The sequence below is a fragment of the Tachyglossus aculeatus genome, chromosome 6 (genome assembly GCF_015852505.1).
Source record: "Tachyglossus aculeatus isolate mTacAcu1 chromosome 6, mTacAcu1.pri, whole genome shotgun sequence".
NCBI classification, from domain to species: Eukaryota; Metazoa; Chordata; class Mammalia; order Monotremata; family Tachyglossidae; genus Tachyglossus; species Tachyglossus aculeatus.
In genome coordinates, this window is record NC_052071.1 from 31,196,824 (window position 1) to 31,209,249 (window position 12,426).

Sequence of the window (12,426 nt, forward strand, 5' to 3'; positions counted from 1 at the left end):
CTCCTTTGTTCGCCCTCATTGCGCAGTTGCCGCCGGTCCGCGCTGGTGCTGGAGGTGAGGGCGCCGCGCGCGTGCGCGCAGGGGAGCCGGCGGCGGCGGCGGCGGCGGGAGGGGGGCGGGGGTCGGGGTCGGGTGGGGGTGGGGGGCCGGGGGGCCTGCCTGCCTGCCTGCCGGCCTGCCTGCCTGCCTGGGGTTTCTCCTCCATCACCTAATGAACGGAGGCGGCGGGCGCCATTTTAGGCACCGAAAGGCGCCACCCGACCGTGTGCAGCTGATCGTGGACAAAGGACAATGAGCTGGCGATTCCTTGAGGACAGGGAGCCCAGGGCCTTTTACGGCCGAGCGAGCTCTGGTGGGTGCGCCGCCTTACGGGACCGACGCGGTGGGGGCGGGGCGGGGGGGGGGGAAGGGGGGAGGGCGGGGGGATCGAGGGGGGCGGGGGGGGGCATTCATTCGCTCACTCATTCACTCACTCATTTATTCACTCATTTATTCACTCACTCATTTATTCACTCATTTATTCACTCATTTATTCACTCACTCATTCACTCACTCATTCACTCACTCACTCACTCACTCATTCACTCACTCACTCATTCACTCACTCATTTATTCACTCACTCATTTATTCACTCATTTATTCACTCACTCATTTATGCACTCACTCATTTATGCACTCATTTATTCACTCTCTCATTTATTCACTCTCTTATTCTCTCTCATTTATTCACTCTCTCATTTATTCACTCTCTCATTTATTCACTCTCTCATTTATTCACTCTCTCAATTATTCACTCACTCATTCACTCACTCATTTATTCACTCTCATTTATTCACTCTCATTTATTCACTCATTTATTCACTCTCTCATTTATTCACTCTCTCATTTATTCACTCACTCATTTATTCACTCACTCATTCACACTCATTTATTCACTCACTCATTTATTCACTCACTCATTTATTCACTCACTCATTTATTCACTCTCATTTATTCACTCTCATTTATTCACTCTCATTTATTCACTCTCATTTATTCACTCTCATTTATTCACTCTCATTTATTTACTCTCATTTATTCACTCATTTATTCACTCTCTCATTCACTCTCATTTATTCATTCTCTCATTTATTCATTCTCTCATTTATTCACTCTCATTTATTCACTCTCATTTATTCACTCTCTCATTCACTCTCTCATTCACTCTCTCATTCACTCTCTCATTCACTCTCTCATTCACTCTCTCATTCACTCTCTCATTCACTCTCTCATTCACTCTCTCATTCACTCACTCATTCATTCATTTACTCATTCACTCACTCATTCACTCAATCGTATTTATTGGGCGCTTACTGTGTGCGGAACTCTCCACCAAGTCGGCCGCAGCTTCTCCGTGCCTCAGTTCCCTCATCTGTAAAATGGGGGTGAAGACTGTGGCGCCCCCCCCCCCCCCCCCCCGTGGGATCACCTTGGAACCTCCCCCGCGCTTAGAACAGGGCCTTGCACATAGTAAGCGCTTAATAAATGCCATCGTTATTATTACAGAGATGGTCTCAAATCAGTCGTATTTATTGGGCGCTTACTGTGTGTGAGAACTCCACCAAGTCGGCAACAGATAGACTTTGGGCGAGTCGCTTCTCCGTGCCTCAGTTCCCTCATCTGTAAAATGGGGGTGAGGACTGTGAGGCCCCCCCCCGCCCCGTGGGATCACCTTGGAACCTCCCCCGCGCTTAGAACAGGGCCTTGCACATAGTAAGCGCCTAGTAAATGCCATCGTTATCATTATTATAGAGATGGTCTCTATCAACCATTCAATCAATCGTATTTATTGGGCGCTTACTGTGTGTGGAGCACTCCACCAAGTCGGCAACAGATAGACTTTGGGCGAGTCGCTTCTCCGTGCCTCAGTTCCCTCATCTGCAAAATGGGGGTGAAGACTGTGAGCCCCCCCGTGGGATCACCTTGGAACCTCTCCCGCGCTTAGAACAGGGCCTTGCACATAGTAAGCGCTTAGTAAATGCCACCGTATTAAGTCGGCAACAGATAGACTTTGGGCGAGTCGCTTCTTTGTGCCTCAGTTCCCTCATCTGTAAAATGGGGGTGAAGACTGTGAGCCTCCCGGGCTTTGGAGTCAGAGGTCATGGGTTCAAATCCCGGCTCCACCAATTGTCAGCTGTGTGACTTTGGGCGAGTCACTTCACTTCTTAGAAGTGACTGTGAGCCCACTGTTGGGTAGGGACTGGCTCTATATGTTGCCAACTTGTACTTCCCAAGCGCTTAGTACAGTGCTCTGCACACAGTAAGCGCTCAATAAATACGATTGATTGATTCTCTGTGCCTCAGTTACCTCATCTGTGAAATGGGGATTAAGACTGTGAGCGCCCTGAGGGACAACCTGATCACCTTGTAACCTCCCCAGCGCTTAGAACAGTGCTTTGCACATAGTAAGCGCTTAATAAATGCCATCATTTGTTTTATTTTATTTATCACCTGCTCACCTTGGAACCTCCCCCACGCTTAGAACAGTGCCTTGCACATAGTAAGTGTTTAGTAAATGCCACCATTATTAAATTGGCAACAGATAGACTTTGGGCGGGTCGCTTCTCTGTGCCTCAGTTCCCTCATCTGTAAAATGGGGGTGAAGACTGTGAGCCCCCCGTGGGATCACCTGGTCACCTTGGAACCTCCCCCGCGCTTAGAACAGTGCCTTGCACATAGTAAGTGCCTAATAAATGCCATCATTATTATTATAGAGACGGTCTCAATCAATCAATTGTATTTATTGGGCGCTTACTGTGTGTGGAACACTCCACCAAGTCGGTAACAGAGTGACTTTGGGCGAGTCACTTCTCTGTGCCTCAGTTCCCTCATCTGTAAAATGGGGATGAAGACTGTGAGCCCCCCGTGGGACAACCTGATCACCTTGGAACCTCCCCCGCGCTTAGAACAGTGCCTTCCACATAGTAAGCGCTTAATAAATGCTATCATTATTATTATCATAGAGACGGTCTCAATCAGTCAATCGTATTTATTGAGCGCTTACTGTGTGCAGAGGACTGTACTGAGCGCTTGGGAAGTACAAGCTAGCAACATATAGAGACGGTCCCTACCCAACAGTGGGCTCACAGTCTAAAGGGGGGAGACAGTCAACAAAGCAAAGCATGTCAAAATCGTCAGACCAAATAAAATTAGAGCTACATTCACTCATTCAGTCGTATTTATTGAGCGCTCACTGAGTGCGGAGCACTGGACTAAGCGCTTGGGAAGTCGGCAACAGAAATCAATCAATTGTATTTATTGAGCGCTTACTGTGTGCAGAGCACTGTCTAGAGGTGGGAGACAGTCAACAAACCAAAGCATGTAGACACGTATCAAAATAGTCAGACCAAATAAAATTAGAGCTCTATTCACTCATAAAGTCGTACTTACTGAGCACTTACTGCGTGCAGAGCATTGGACTAAGCGCTTTGGAAGTTGGCAATAGAGACGGTCCCTACCCAACAATGGGCTCACAGTCTAGAGGGGGGAGACAGTAGACAAAGCATGTAGACACGTATCAAAATCGTCAGAACAAATACAATTATAGCTACATTCACTCAGTCGTATTTATTGAGCGCTCATCACGTGCTGAGCACTGGACTAAGCGCTTGGGAAGGACAAGTTGGCAACAATCAGACGGTTTCTACCCAACAACGGGCTCACAGTCTAGAGGGGGGAGACAGACAACAAAGCCAAGCATGTGGACACCTATCAAAATCGTCAGAACAAATAAAATTATAGCTACATTCGGTCGTATTTATTGAGCGCTTACTGCGTGCAGAGCACTGGACTAAGCGCTTGGGAAGTACAAGTCCCTACCCAACAATGGGCTCATAGTCTAGAAGGGGGAGACAGATGACAAAGCAAAGACAGACGTAGACAGGTGTCAGGATCATCAGAACAAGTAGAAATAAAGCTATATGCACAATAATGGTGGTATTAAGCACTTACTACGTGCCAAGCACTGTTCTAAGCGCCGCGGGGGCGGGTTGTCCCAAGTGGGGCTCCCAGTCTTCATTCCCATTTTACAGACGAGGGAACTGAGGCCCAGAGAAGTGACTCAAACCCATGGCCTCTGACTCCCAAGCCCGCGCTCTTTCCACGGAGCCACGATGCTTCGGATGGGGCTGGGGGGCGTCCCGGGGTCGTTCATTTATTCAGTCATATTTACTGAGCGCTTTGTGTGTGCTAAGCTCCTGGGAGGAGGAGGAGAGGCCCGGCTCGTATGGCCGCCATCGCCGCCGACATTTTGTCCCCCACGCGGGAGCCAGTCCTTCCCGAAACGCTGTGCCCACCGAAAACCCCATCGTCCAAAACGGGGGGGACACACGGGGAGGGGTTGGGAGGCTCCCCTTTCTCGTTTGAGAAATGCAGCATTGTGCTATTCAGTCGTATTGAGCTCTTACTGTGTGCGGAGCACTGCACTAAGCGCTTGGGAAGTACATTTCGGCAACAAGGGGCTCACAGTCTAGTTACCCCCCCGAGCGCTTACTACAGCACCTATTACACCCCCCACCACCATCGACTGGATGATTTTATATCGACCAGTGGGAAAGCAATCGTATCATTGCCGAGGTGGGGTATTGTTTTTCCCCACCCTCCCTCCCAGAGCGAAGGGGATTAAAAAGCCCGGTGGAGTCGGGGAACACTTTGGCAAGCTAGGAAAAACGAGGCCAAGGAGGGGGGGAAAATGCCTAAATGTCGAGTTAGAGGGGTTTGTTCGTCTCGCACCCTCCTTTGCAACCGACTTTTAAAATGTAATGTGAGTCTCTCTGTAAAATAGGTTACAACACCGTCAAAATGGTTGAAGCAGACCGACCGGGGAAGCTATTCATTGGTGGGCTCAATACAGAGACTAATGAGAAAGCTCTTGAGGCTGTTTTTGGCAAATACGGCCGCATTGTGGAAGGTAAGACCCGGTGCCCATCTCGCTTCACCGTGGCAGGGTTGGTCTGTGATGAATTTCACGGCATGATCGTCTGAAGTGATAACGCTTCCTTGTCCTCTAAGAAGTTCTGAGACTCCCTGTTTCAGGGAAGCCCCCCCCGTTACTTGTGAAAAACGATAGAGATGACATCTAGCTTTTCTTGGTCTAGTTCTCTTGATGAAAGATCGGGAAACCAACAAATCCAGAGGATTTGCTTTCGTCACCTTTGAGAGCCCAGCAGATGCCAAGGATGCTGCCAGAGACATGAATGGAAAGGTGTGTGGGATTTTTGTTTCGGCCCTTTTTTTATTTTTTACTCTTTGTTGTCCCTACACTCTTGGGAAATGTGGTGCAGTCTTTTCTTCCCAAGAGTATGAGTGCTATAATCCCAAACACTTGGATGAACTTTATTCGATGACAAATTTGCATGGATTCATTCCTAATCAGATTCTTTATTCATTGACTGAGTACAAAAACAGCACTTATAGATGCAAATAGCCTTTTTTAAAAGGCTTAAATGGGCTCGTATCCTGTAGGGCTGCATTTTGTGCTCTGTAATAATTTTGTCAGAATGAGGAACAATCAAATAACGCTATTGCGCTTTTGTGCGCAGGGCACTGTACTACACTGCACGTTTGGGAGACTGCAAAACAATAGACTGTTGTAACACTGGGCTGATTTATCTATTGACCTTTAAACCTTTAGGGTAGCAAGAAAAAATGGCGCATCTTTAAAGATGTCACCATTAACTCTGCTCTCTCAAAAAGCACCTTGTATGGCCAAGAGCTCTCAGTAGTACACTCTTATTTGTTTAAGGTAATAAGGCATTTAATGCAGAAGTGATTTAACTTTTTCCATTCATGCATGAAAGAGGAAACTACTGGTATTCATTAGATTTAAATCTTTTAAAAGTTATGCCTTTTTTTGTCTGCTTATATTGTTTTCTATTTGTTCTTGGGTCAGTAATGATAAGGGATGCTATTCCTGGGCTAGAGCAGTGGATTGTAAACGTATCATTGTTCTCAAACAATAACGTGAAGCAAACAAGGTTAATTCATTGACCATTCTTCTTACATGGCATTGAAATGGTATTTTTGACTCAGCCAACACTAATTCTTTAAATTACGGTTCCTCACTTGGAGAAATTTGACTTAATTTTGGAACTTCTTGTGTTTTAAGAATAAACTGGAAGAGCTTAAATCTGAAGCAGAGTTTCTTAATGCTTGAGTTTGAATTGGGAATACCTAAAAGCGGTTAACTCTTCCAGCTTTGTCACTAGCAACCCTGAAGAAGCAGTGTTATCTGATAGGTTATAGAGCTAGTTATAGAATGGCTCATCCAGGATGAAAACGAGGGGCTAGATGTGCTTTTTTCTGTTATCTTAATGCACATATTCTAGTCTAAGGTCACCTCTAGCAGAGTTGAAGATTTCTGTCACTCTTAGGCATCCCACTCATTCTCGATACCATTTTCTCATCTTTTTACTGTAGTGCTCCATATTGGTTCTTTGGTTAGTGTTAAGTGAAGATTTAGTATCAATTTTGAACTTTGTGGAGGTTTCTAGGGACAAGTTCTTTTTCCCGTGTTTCAGAACTGCAAATCACGTCTGCTGGCTAAGTGAGAAAAGACCTATTAAGAGCTTACCCTTAGAAAGAAAGCTTCTACGCCCACTTTGACTCTTTGACTTTAAATTGTGAGTTAAAAGCGGTTTGTGAGTTAAATTGATCACTACAGAGTTATTTCAAAGGATTGTCGATGCGCTGAGGGAAACAAGCCAGACATAAACTTGCTTCACACCAGTTGTACTGGGAAGTGGTCAGGTTTTTTAAACTGAACTCACAACAGTTGATAAAAAAACAACCATTCTTTTTAGTCTTTAGATGGAAAAGCAATTAAGGTGGAACAAGCCACCAAACCATCATTTGAAAGTGGTGGTAGACGTGGGCCACCACCTCCTCCAAGAAGCAGAGGCCCGCCAAGAGGCCTTAGAGGTGGAAGAGGAGGAAGTGGAGGAGCAAGGGGGCCACCTTCACGTGGAGGGCATATGGGTAATGTAGCTCCCAAACTGTCTTAGAGTGTAAGGGTGCAAACTTTGACCTCAAAGACCAAATGTTTGAATGCTGACTCCAATTAACCATGGTCCTTGTCAAGTGGGCATAGAGTCTAAAGTCCACTCCTTTGATGGTCAAGTCCTTTTAAAATAAACACCTAAGCCTTCATGTGGCCAACAGTGCTGAGTGAACAAGGTTCCTTTCCACAAAGTTTGCTTTTCATTAAACTGAGAAGCTGGGCAAGGAAACCTTTTATTGTTGGGTTGAGTTTCAGCCTTTGGATGAGAACTCAAAGGCCAATTTGTTGACTCCGATATTTCTGCACCTGGAAAAAAAATAGATCACGGCTAATGTTGTGCCGGAGAAAAGGTTGCAAAGGTAGTTGCCTTTTAAGAGGGGAAAAAAATATCCGTTTTTTCCCCTAAAGCAAATGGTGACATTTCCAAGTCTTTGGATTAAAAACATGAGCAGGCCTGAATATCTACAGTCTGCTGGGATTTGCAAAGATCTTAAAGATGACCTGCAAGGTGCATGCAATTTGATTGGGTCAGTTAAGGTGGTCATTGGAAGTGCTGAAACTTAGTGGTAAAATAGCCTCATTTTGAGACTGGGAAACAGCTCTATCCACCAAAAAAAAAAAAATCTATTCAGAACAGACTTCTGTAGTTGAATGAGTTGTCCAGTATGTTGTCAGTTTTGTTATGACTCCTAAACTTCCTTCAAACCCAGAATACATTTTGAGTTGTGGCTGTGGTTCTGTGTTTTAAGTGAGGAATTAAGTGGCGTTGGAAATAAGTTGGGGATCTGGGGGATGTAGCCTTAGGAATGCCCTCTGTAAAATATATAATGTCTGCTGAATGAATCCGTATTAACAGTGGTTTCTTTCTAAACGTAGATGATAGTGGATACTCCCTTAATTTCAACATGGGTTCTTCCAGAGGCCCACTACCGGTAAAAAGAGGCCCACCACCACGAAGTGGGGGTCCGCCTCCTAAGAGATCTGCTCCATCAGGACCGGTTCGCAGCAGCAGTGGAATGGGAGGACGAGGTAATTCTTGAGTTTGTCCCCCTGAGGCAAATTCAGTGTTTTATTACATTTAAAAAAAAAACACAAAACAACAAACTGGTAGGCAATTGCTTGCAGGGATGATCTGTGTGAACAGGTACTGGTTCTTTACAATCGAGGTTCTCACTAGAGAGCATCGAATACTCTGGCCCGTTAAGTGGCTCAGCAAAACCTTGCCATGGCCCAAGTGATCTTGATTCTCTAGCCATCCCTTTTTACCCTGGTTCTGGGTTAAGTCAGGCTGAGTGAGAAGCCACCCATAAGGAAAATCAGGGGTAGCAATAATGAGAAATTTCTATTCAAATTCCCTGTGACAAGATTTTGGTCTTTAGGCATGTGTAGATTACAGACCTGACCAGACCTCTGGTTTCTGGTGCTCCTGGGTATTCTTTTTTATTTTTTAACTGTGTTAAATGTCACTCCAGCTTCCAGACTTCAAGCTGCATGTGGACTTCTAGAAACTGAAAATTGCTTTGGTGAAGCTCTTGGTCTTTTAGTTTTTGTTCTTCCAGCCCTGCTGAGAGCTCACCTCCTCCAGGAGGCCTTCCCAGACTGAGCCCCTTCCTTCCTCTCTCCCTCGTCCCCCTCTCCATCCCCCCCATTTTACCTCCTTCCCTGTATATATGTATATATGTTTGTACATATTTATTACTCTATTTATTGTATTTGTACATATCTATTCTATTTATTTTATTTTGTTAGTATGTTTGGTTTTGTTCTCTGTCTCCCCCTTTTAGACTGTGAGCCTACTGTTGGGTAGGGACTGTATATGTTGCCAAGTTGTACTTCCCAAGCGCTTAGTCCAGTGCTCTGCACATAGTAAGCGCTCAGTAAATACGATTGATGATGATGATGATGATAGTTATTATCCCTTGCCATCCTACATTTAGGCAAACATTTTTAATTGTAGCTCCTGTGTCGCGTGGAAGAGATAACTACGGAGGGCCACCACGGAGGGAACCGATGCCATCCCGCAGAGATGTCTACATGTCACCTAGAGATGATGGCTACAGCACTAAAGACAGGTATAAAGTACAAGAAAATAAACTCGCGGAAGTTCCTCGGGAGGTAATTTTAAATCTTCTAAGACACAGTGTTCTTCTTGTAGTTACTCCAGCAGGGACTATCCGAGTTCCCGTGACACCAGAGATTATGCCCCACCCCCAAGAGACTACGCCTATCGTGATTATGGCCATTCCAGTTCCCGTGATGAGTACCCATCTAGAGGATATAGGTAATTGGCATTTTTCATTATCTGTCAGCTGTGAGCTCTCAATGCGGGACTTCCTGATATGGTCTTTGGCTTCTTCCATTCAGTGATCGAGATGGCTATGGTGGTGGGCGTGATCGAGATTATTCAGACCATCCAAGTGGAGGTTCCTACCGCGATTCCTACGAGAGTTATGGTAAGAGCCCAGTTGAGGATCTTAAGTTTTTTTGTTGTTGTTGTTGTTTTTGTTTTGTTTTTAGGCTATGTGAGCGAGTCCGTCAGGCTTGTGTGCTTGCTTTCAGAGGGATTGTGCTTGCTTTTAAAAGGAAAATTGGCAGCCTTGGGACTCTTCCCAGTTTGAGAATTTTCTGAAGTTTTCCTAAGGAGCCGGTTCTCAGACTTTGCTTGCTTTCCAAGGGGATTTTTTGCTTGCGTTTAAGGGTATATTGGCAGTCTTGTGTGGTTTTTTTTCTCCCCCCCAACAGTGAAAATACAATTTAGACATTAAAATTAGCAAGATCAAAAATGTTTACCATAACAATATGAAGCCAACTCTACAGTTCAAAATTGCAACTTATCACTGGAAAGATGGCTGAGTTTCTACTCTAAAAATAACAAGCTGTTCTGGAATATCCCTAAAGATGCCTCTTGAAAATGAGCCACACCGTCTTCCGTCATTTTTCAAAGCAAACGTTAAACCCATTGTCTGTCTCGTCAGATGAGGTGCGGTCCCCATCCCAAATTCACGAGTGACAGATGTAAAAGACCTCGAACCCAAAGAGTAAAACTAGAGTGCAGCAGTTCGGTAAATTCAGATTTCAATGTTGTATATGTAGAATTTATAGTGTTGCCGTATTACCTGACCATTGACCCTGCAGGTAACTCACGTAGTGCTCCACCTGCTCGAGGGCCCCCGCCATCTTATGGTGGAAGCAGTCGCTATGACGACTACAGCAGCACACGAGACGGCTATGGTGGAAGTCGAGAAAGTTACTCAAGCAGCCGAAGCGATATCTACTCAAGTGGTCGCGACCGGGTTGGCAGACAAGACAGAGGGCTTCCCCCTTCTATGGACAGGGGGTACCCTCCTCCACGAGATTCCTACAGCAGTTCAAGCCGCGGGGCACCCAGAGGGGGTGGCCGTGGAGGAAGCCGATCTGATAGAGGAGGAGGAAGAAGCAGATACTAAAACAAACAAAAAAAAAAAACAAAAAAAAAAAAACTCAAATCTCAAACTTTTGGACCAAAATCCCTTTTCCAAGAAGCAAAAGTGAAAAGCGGAACTTGTCCTATCTTTCCTACAAGAGGACTGCGATAAGGAAACGTTGTTTTTACCTTTTTTTATTGTTGCCTGTTAAGTTCTCCTCCATGATTTTTATGCTCTTGTGAGGAAAAAGTTAACACCAATGTTTAATTTCATTTCAGAATTGTTATTTCTTTCGAAAAGCAGATGTTAAATGTAATGGAATTTGAGCTGTGTACTAGTGTTGTAACTTTCAAAAAAGTAAAAGTTTCCCTGAAATGCCACTTCCCATCTGACTTTCATGACGAACGAGGCAAGCCAGCCCTAAGACCTTCCACACATCATCTAGCCATCTAAAAATGGAGCTTGATCGTTCTGCCTGTTGAAACTCATTTAAAAACCAGTTATTTGACAGGACAGGCCTGGAGGGAGGTTTTGGGGGGGCGTGATCAGATTTCAGGCTGTCCTTTTTGAAGCTGAAATCTACACAAGATTCCCACTTAGATTCTTCAGATGCGTAGATTAGGAAACAAAACCAGAATTCCTCTTCCCGTCACCCAGTAAACCTGAAACAGCAAATGGAGTGTGCTGACTATATTCTGCCTTTCTGCCATTTCATTGGGAATCTGCAAGAACCGTCCCCCAAATAAAAAAAATCATTTACATGTGTTAGAGAACTACAGAATTCTTAGAAATTGAGAGGTTTGACCAGTTCCAACAACGAAGCTGCAAAACGATGCTTGCTCTTACTGTTTCAAATTTTTGCAACTCTGTAGTGTCTCACTTTTAAAGGAACAGCTTGATTCCAAGGGCAAAGGAGAAAATAGATAAGCACAGAAGTATTTCTCTCCAACTTCTCAAAGGCTTATGACTTCTAAAAACAAGTGACTATTTCAGCCTTCCACAACAGATTTAAAGCATCAAATGCCTGTGAAACAGCAAAGATGGTAAGCAAAGCAAACTAGTTTTTCCGTCTAAGTCGAAATTGAACAGAATTGCCCTCCTCATAGAACAGTGAGACATGCTGTACGTCATGGCAATGGAAGTGCTTTCTAGATAAAATCGATTGGAAAAAGCAATGCTCGATAGCATTAGAAGTTCTCCAAATTCAACATTCCTCCTTGGATTTTTTTTTATTGAAAGCATGTATGACACCAATTATGAAGCCTAAAGGCATAAACGATGCAGCTCTTGTAGACAAATTATTGCAATTGGATTGGGAGGGTTGCATTTTTTTTTATTGAGTGTTTTGATGAAGACCATTAACAGGCTGCATGTGCAAATACTTTTTTTCAAAATTTTTAGCGAAATCCAAAAAAAAAAAAAATTTGGCTTAACATGCCAAATAGCAACTCAAGATTTTGGGGTTCTTTTTCAAGCAAGCCATTGCAAACTTGACGTTTAGTTGGATGCCTGAGTTGATTGGTTTTTTTTTTTTTAGTTTGAAACGACTGTATGGGGAAATTCTATTGCAAGTTGTAAAAACGTATGGCAACGTGACCCAGGTCAGGCCATGAAGTTCAAAAAGATGCTCTTGACTAGTAAACTTGAAGACCTCCAACTAAAACCTTGTACTGCACTATTCCTTCACAAATAAGTTTTGTCGTTCAACTTATGGATTTAACATGGCAGTGCACCATTGGAAAGAAATGAGAATCCATAAGCCATGCAACTTACCATTAAGCCATTCCAGTTCATTCCAAGCCAGTGAATCTTCCACCACTTAAAAGAAGTAGTAGAACCTTGAAACAAATTATTCTGTGAGTCCAAGCTTAACCTAACATTCTGGGATGAAGAGTAGTTGCCAGTTGCCAAGTCTGTCTTCCATTTATCTAGGAAAGAAAACCGTTCTCACGTGTATTTGTAATTGTTGCAGGTTGAACAAACTG

The 12,426-nt window shown here is 44.3% G+C and overlaps 1 protein-coding gene and 1 non-coding gene across 2 annotated transcripts; both read left to right on the plus strand.

Moving 5' to 3' along the window:
* RBMX (RNA binding motif protein X-linked) lies at nt 1-10,683 on the plus strand. The gene is made up of 10 exons (XM_038747823.1): nt 1-54; nt 241-352; nt 4,824-4,949; nt 5,137-5,243; nt 6,841-7,015; nt 7,914-8,066; nt 8,995-9,109; nt 9,193-9,318; nt 9,402-9,490; nt 10,173-10,683. The coding sequence occupies exons 2-10, from the start codon at nt 292-294 to the stop codon at nt 10,481-10,483; spliced, it is 1,263 nt and encodes a 420-aa protein (XP_038603751.1). The 5' UTR covers nt 1-54; nt 241-291; the 3' UTR covers nt 10,484-10,683.
* LOC119930317 lies at nt 4,992-5,063 on the plus strand. Its single transcript, XR_005451796.1, has one exon. It is a non-coding gene; the product is annotated as a small nucleolar RNA SNORD61 (small nucleolar RNA).
* Nucleotides 10,684-12,426: the final 1,743 nt, after the last annotated feature.

What these genes read in the sequence shown, in the direction of transcription:
- RBMX (XM_038747823.1), top strand. Translation starts at nt 292, where the DNA reads ATGAGCTGGCGATTCCTTGAGGACAGGGAGCCCAGGGCCTTTTACGGC. An exon ending in TTCACGTGGAGGGCATATGG is followed by an intron (nt 7,016 to 7,913) that starts GTAATGTAGCTC and finishes TTCTAAACGTAG; the next exon opens with ATGATAGTGGATACTCCCTT. An exon ending in GGCTACAGCACTAAAGACAG is followed by an intron (nt 9,110 to 9,192) that starts GTATAAAGTACA and finishes TTCTTCTTGTAG; the next exon opens with TTACTCCAGCAGGGACTATC.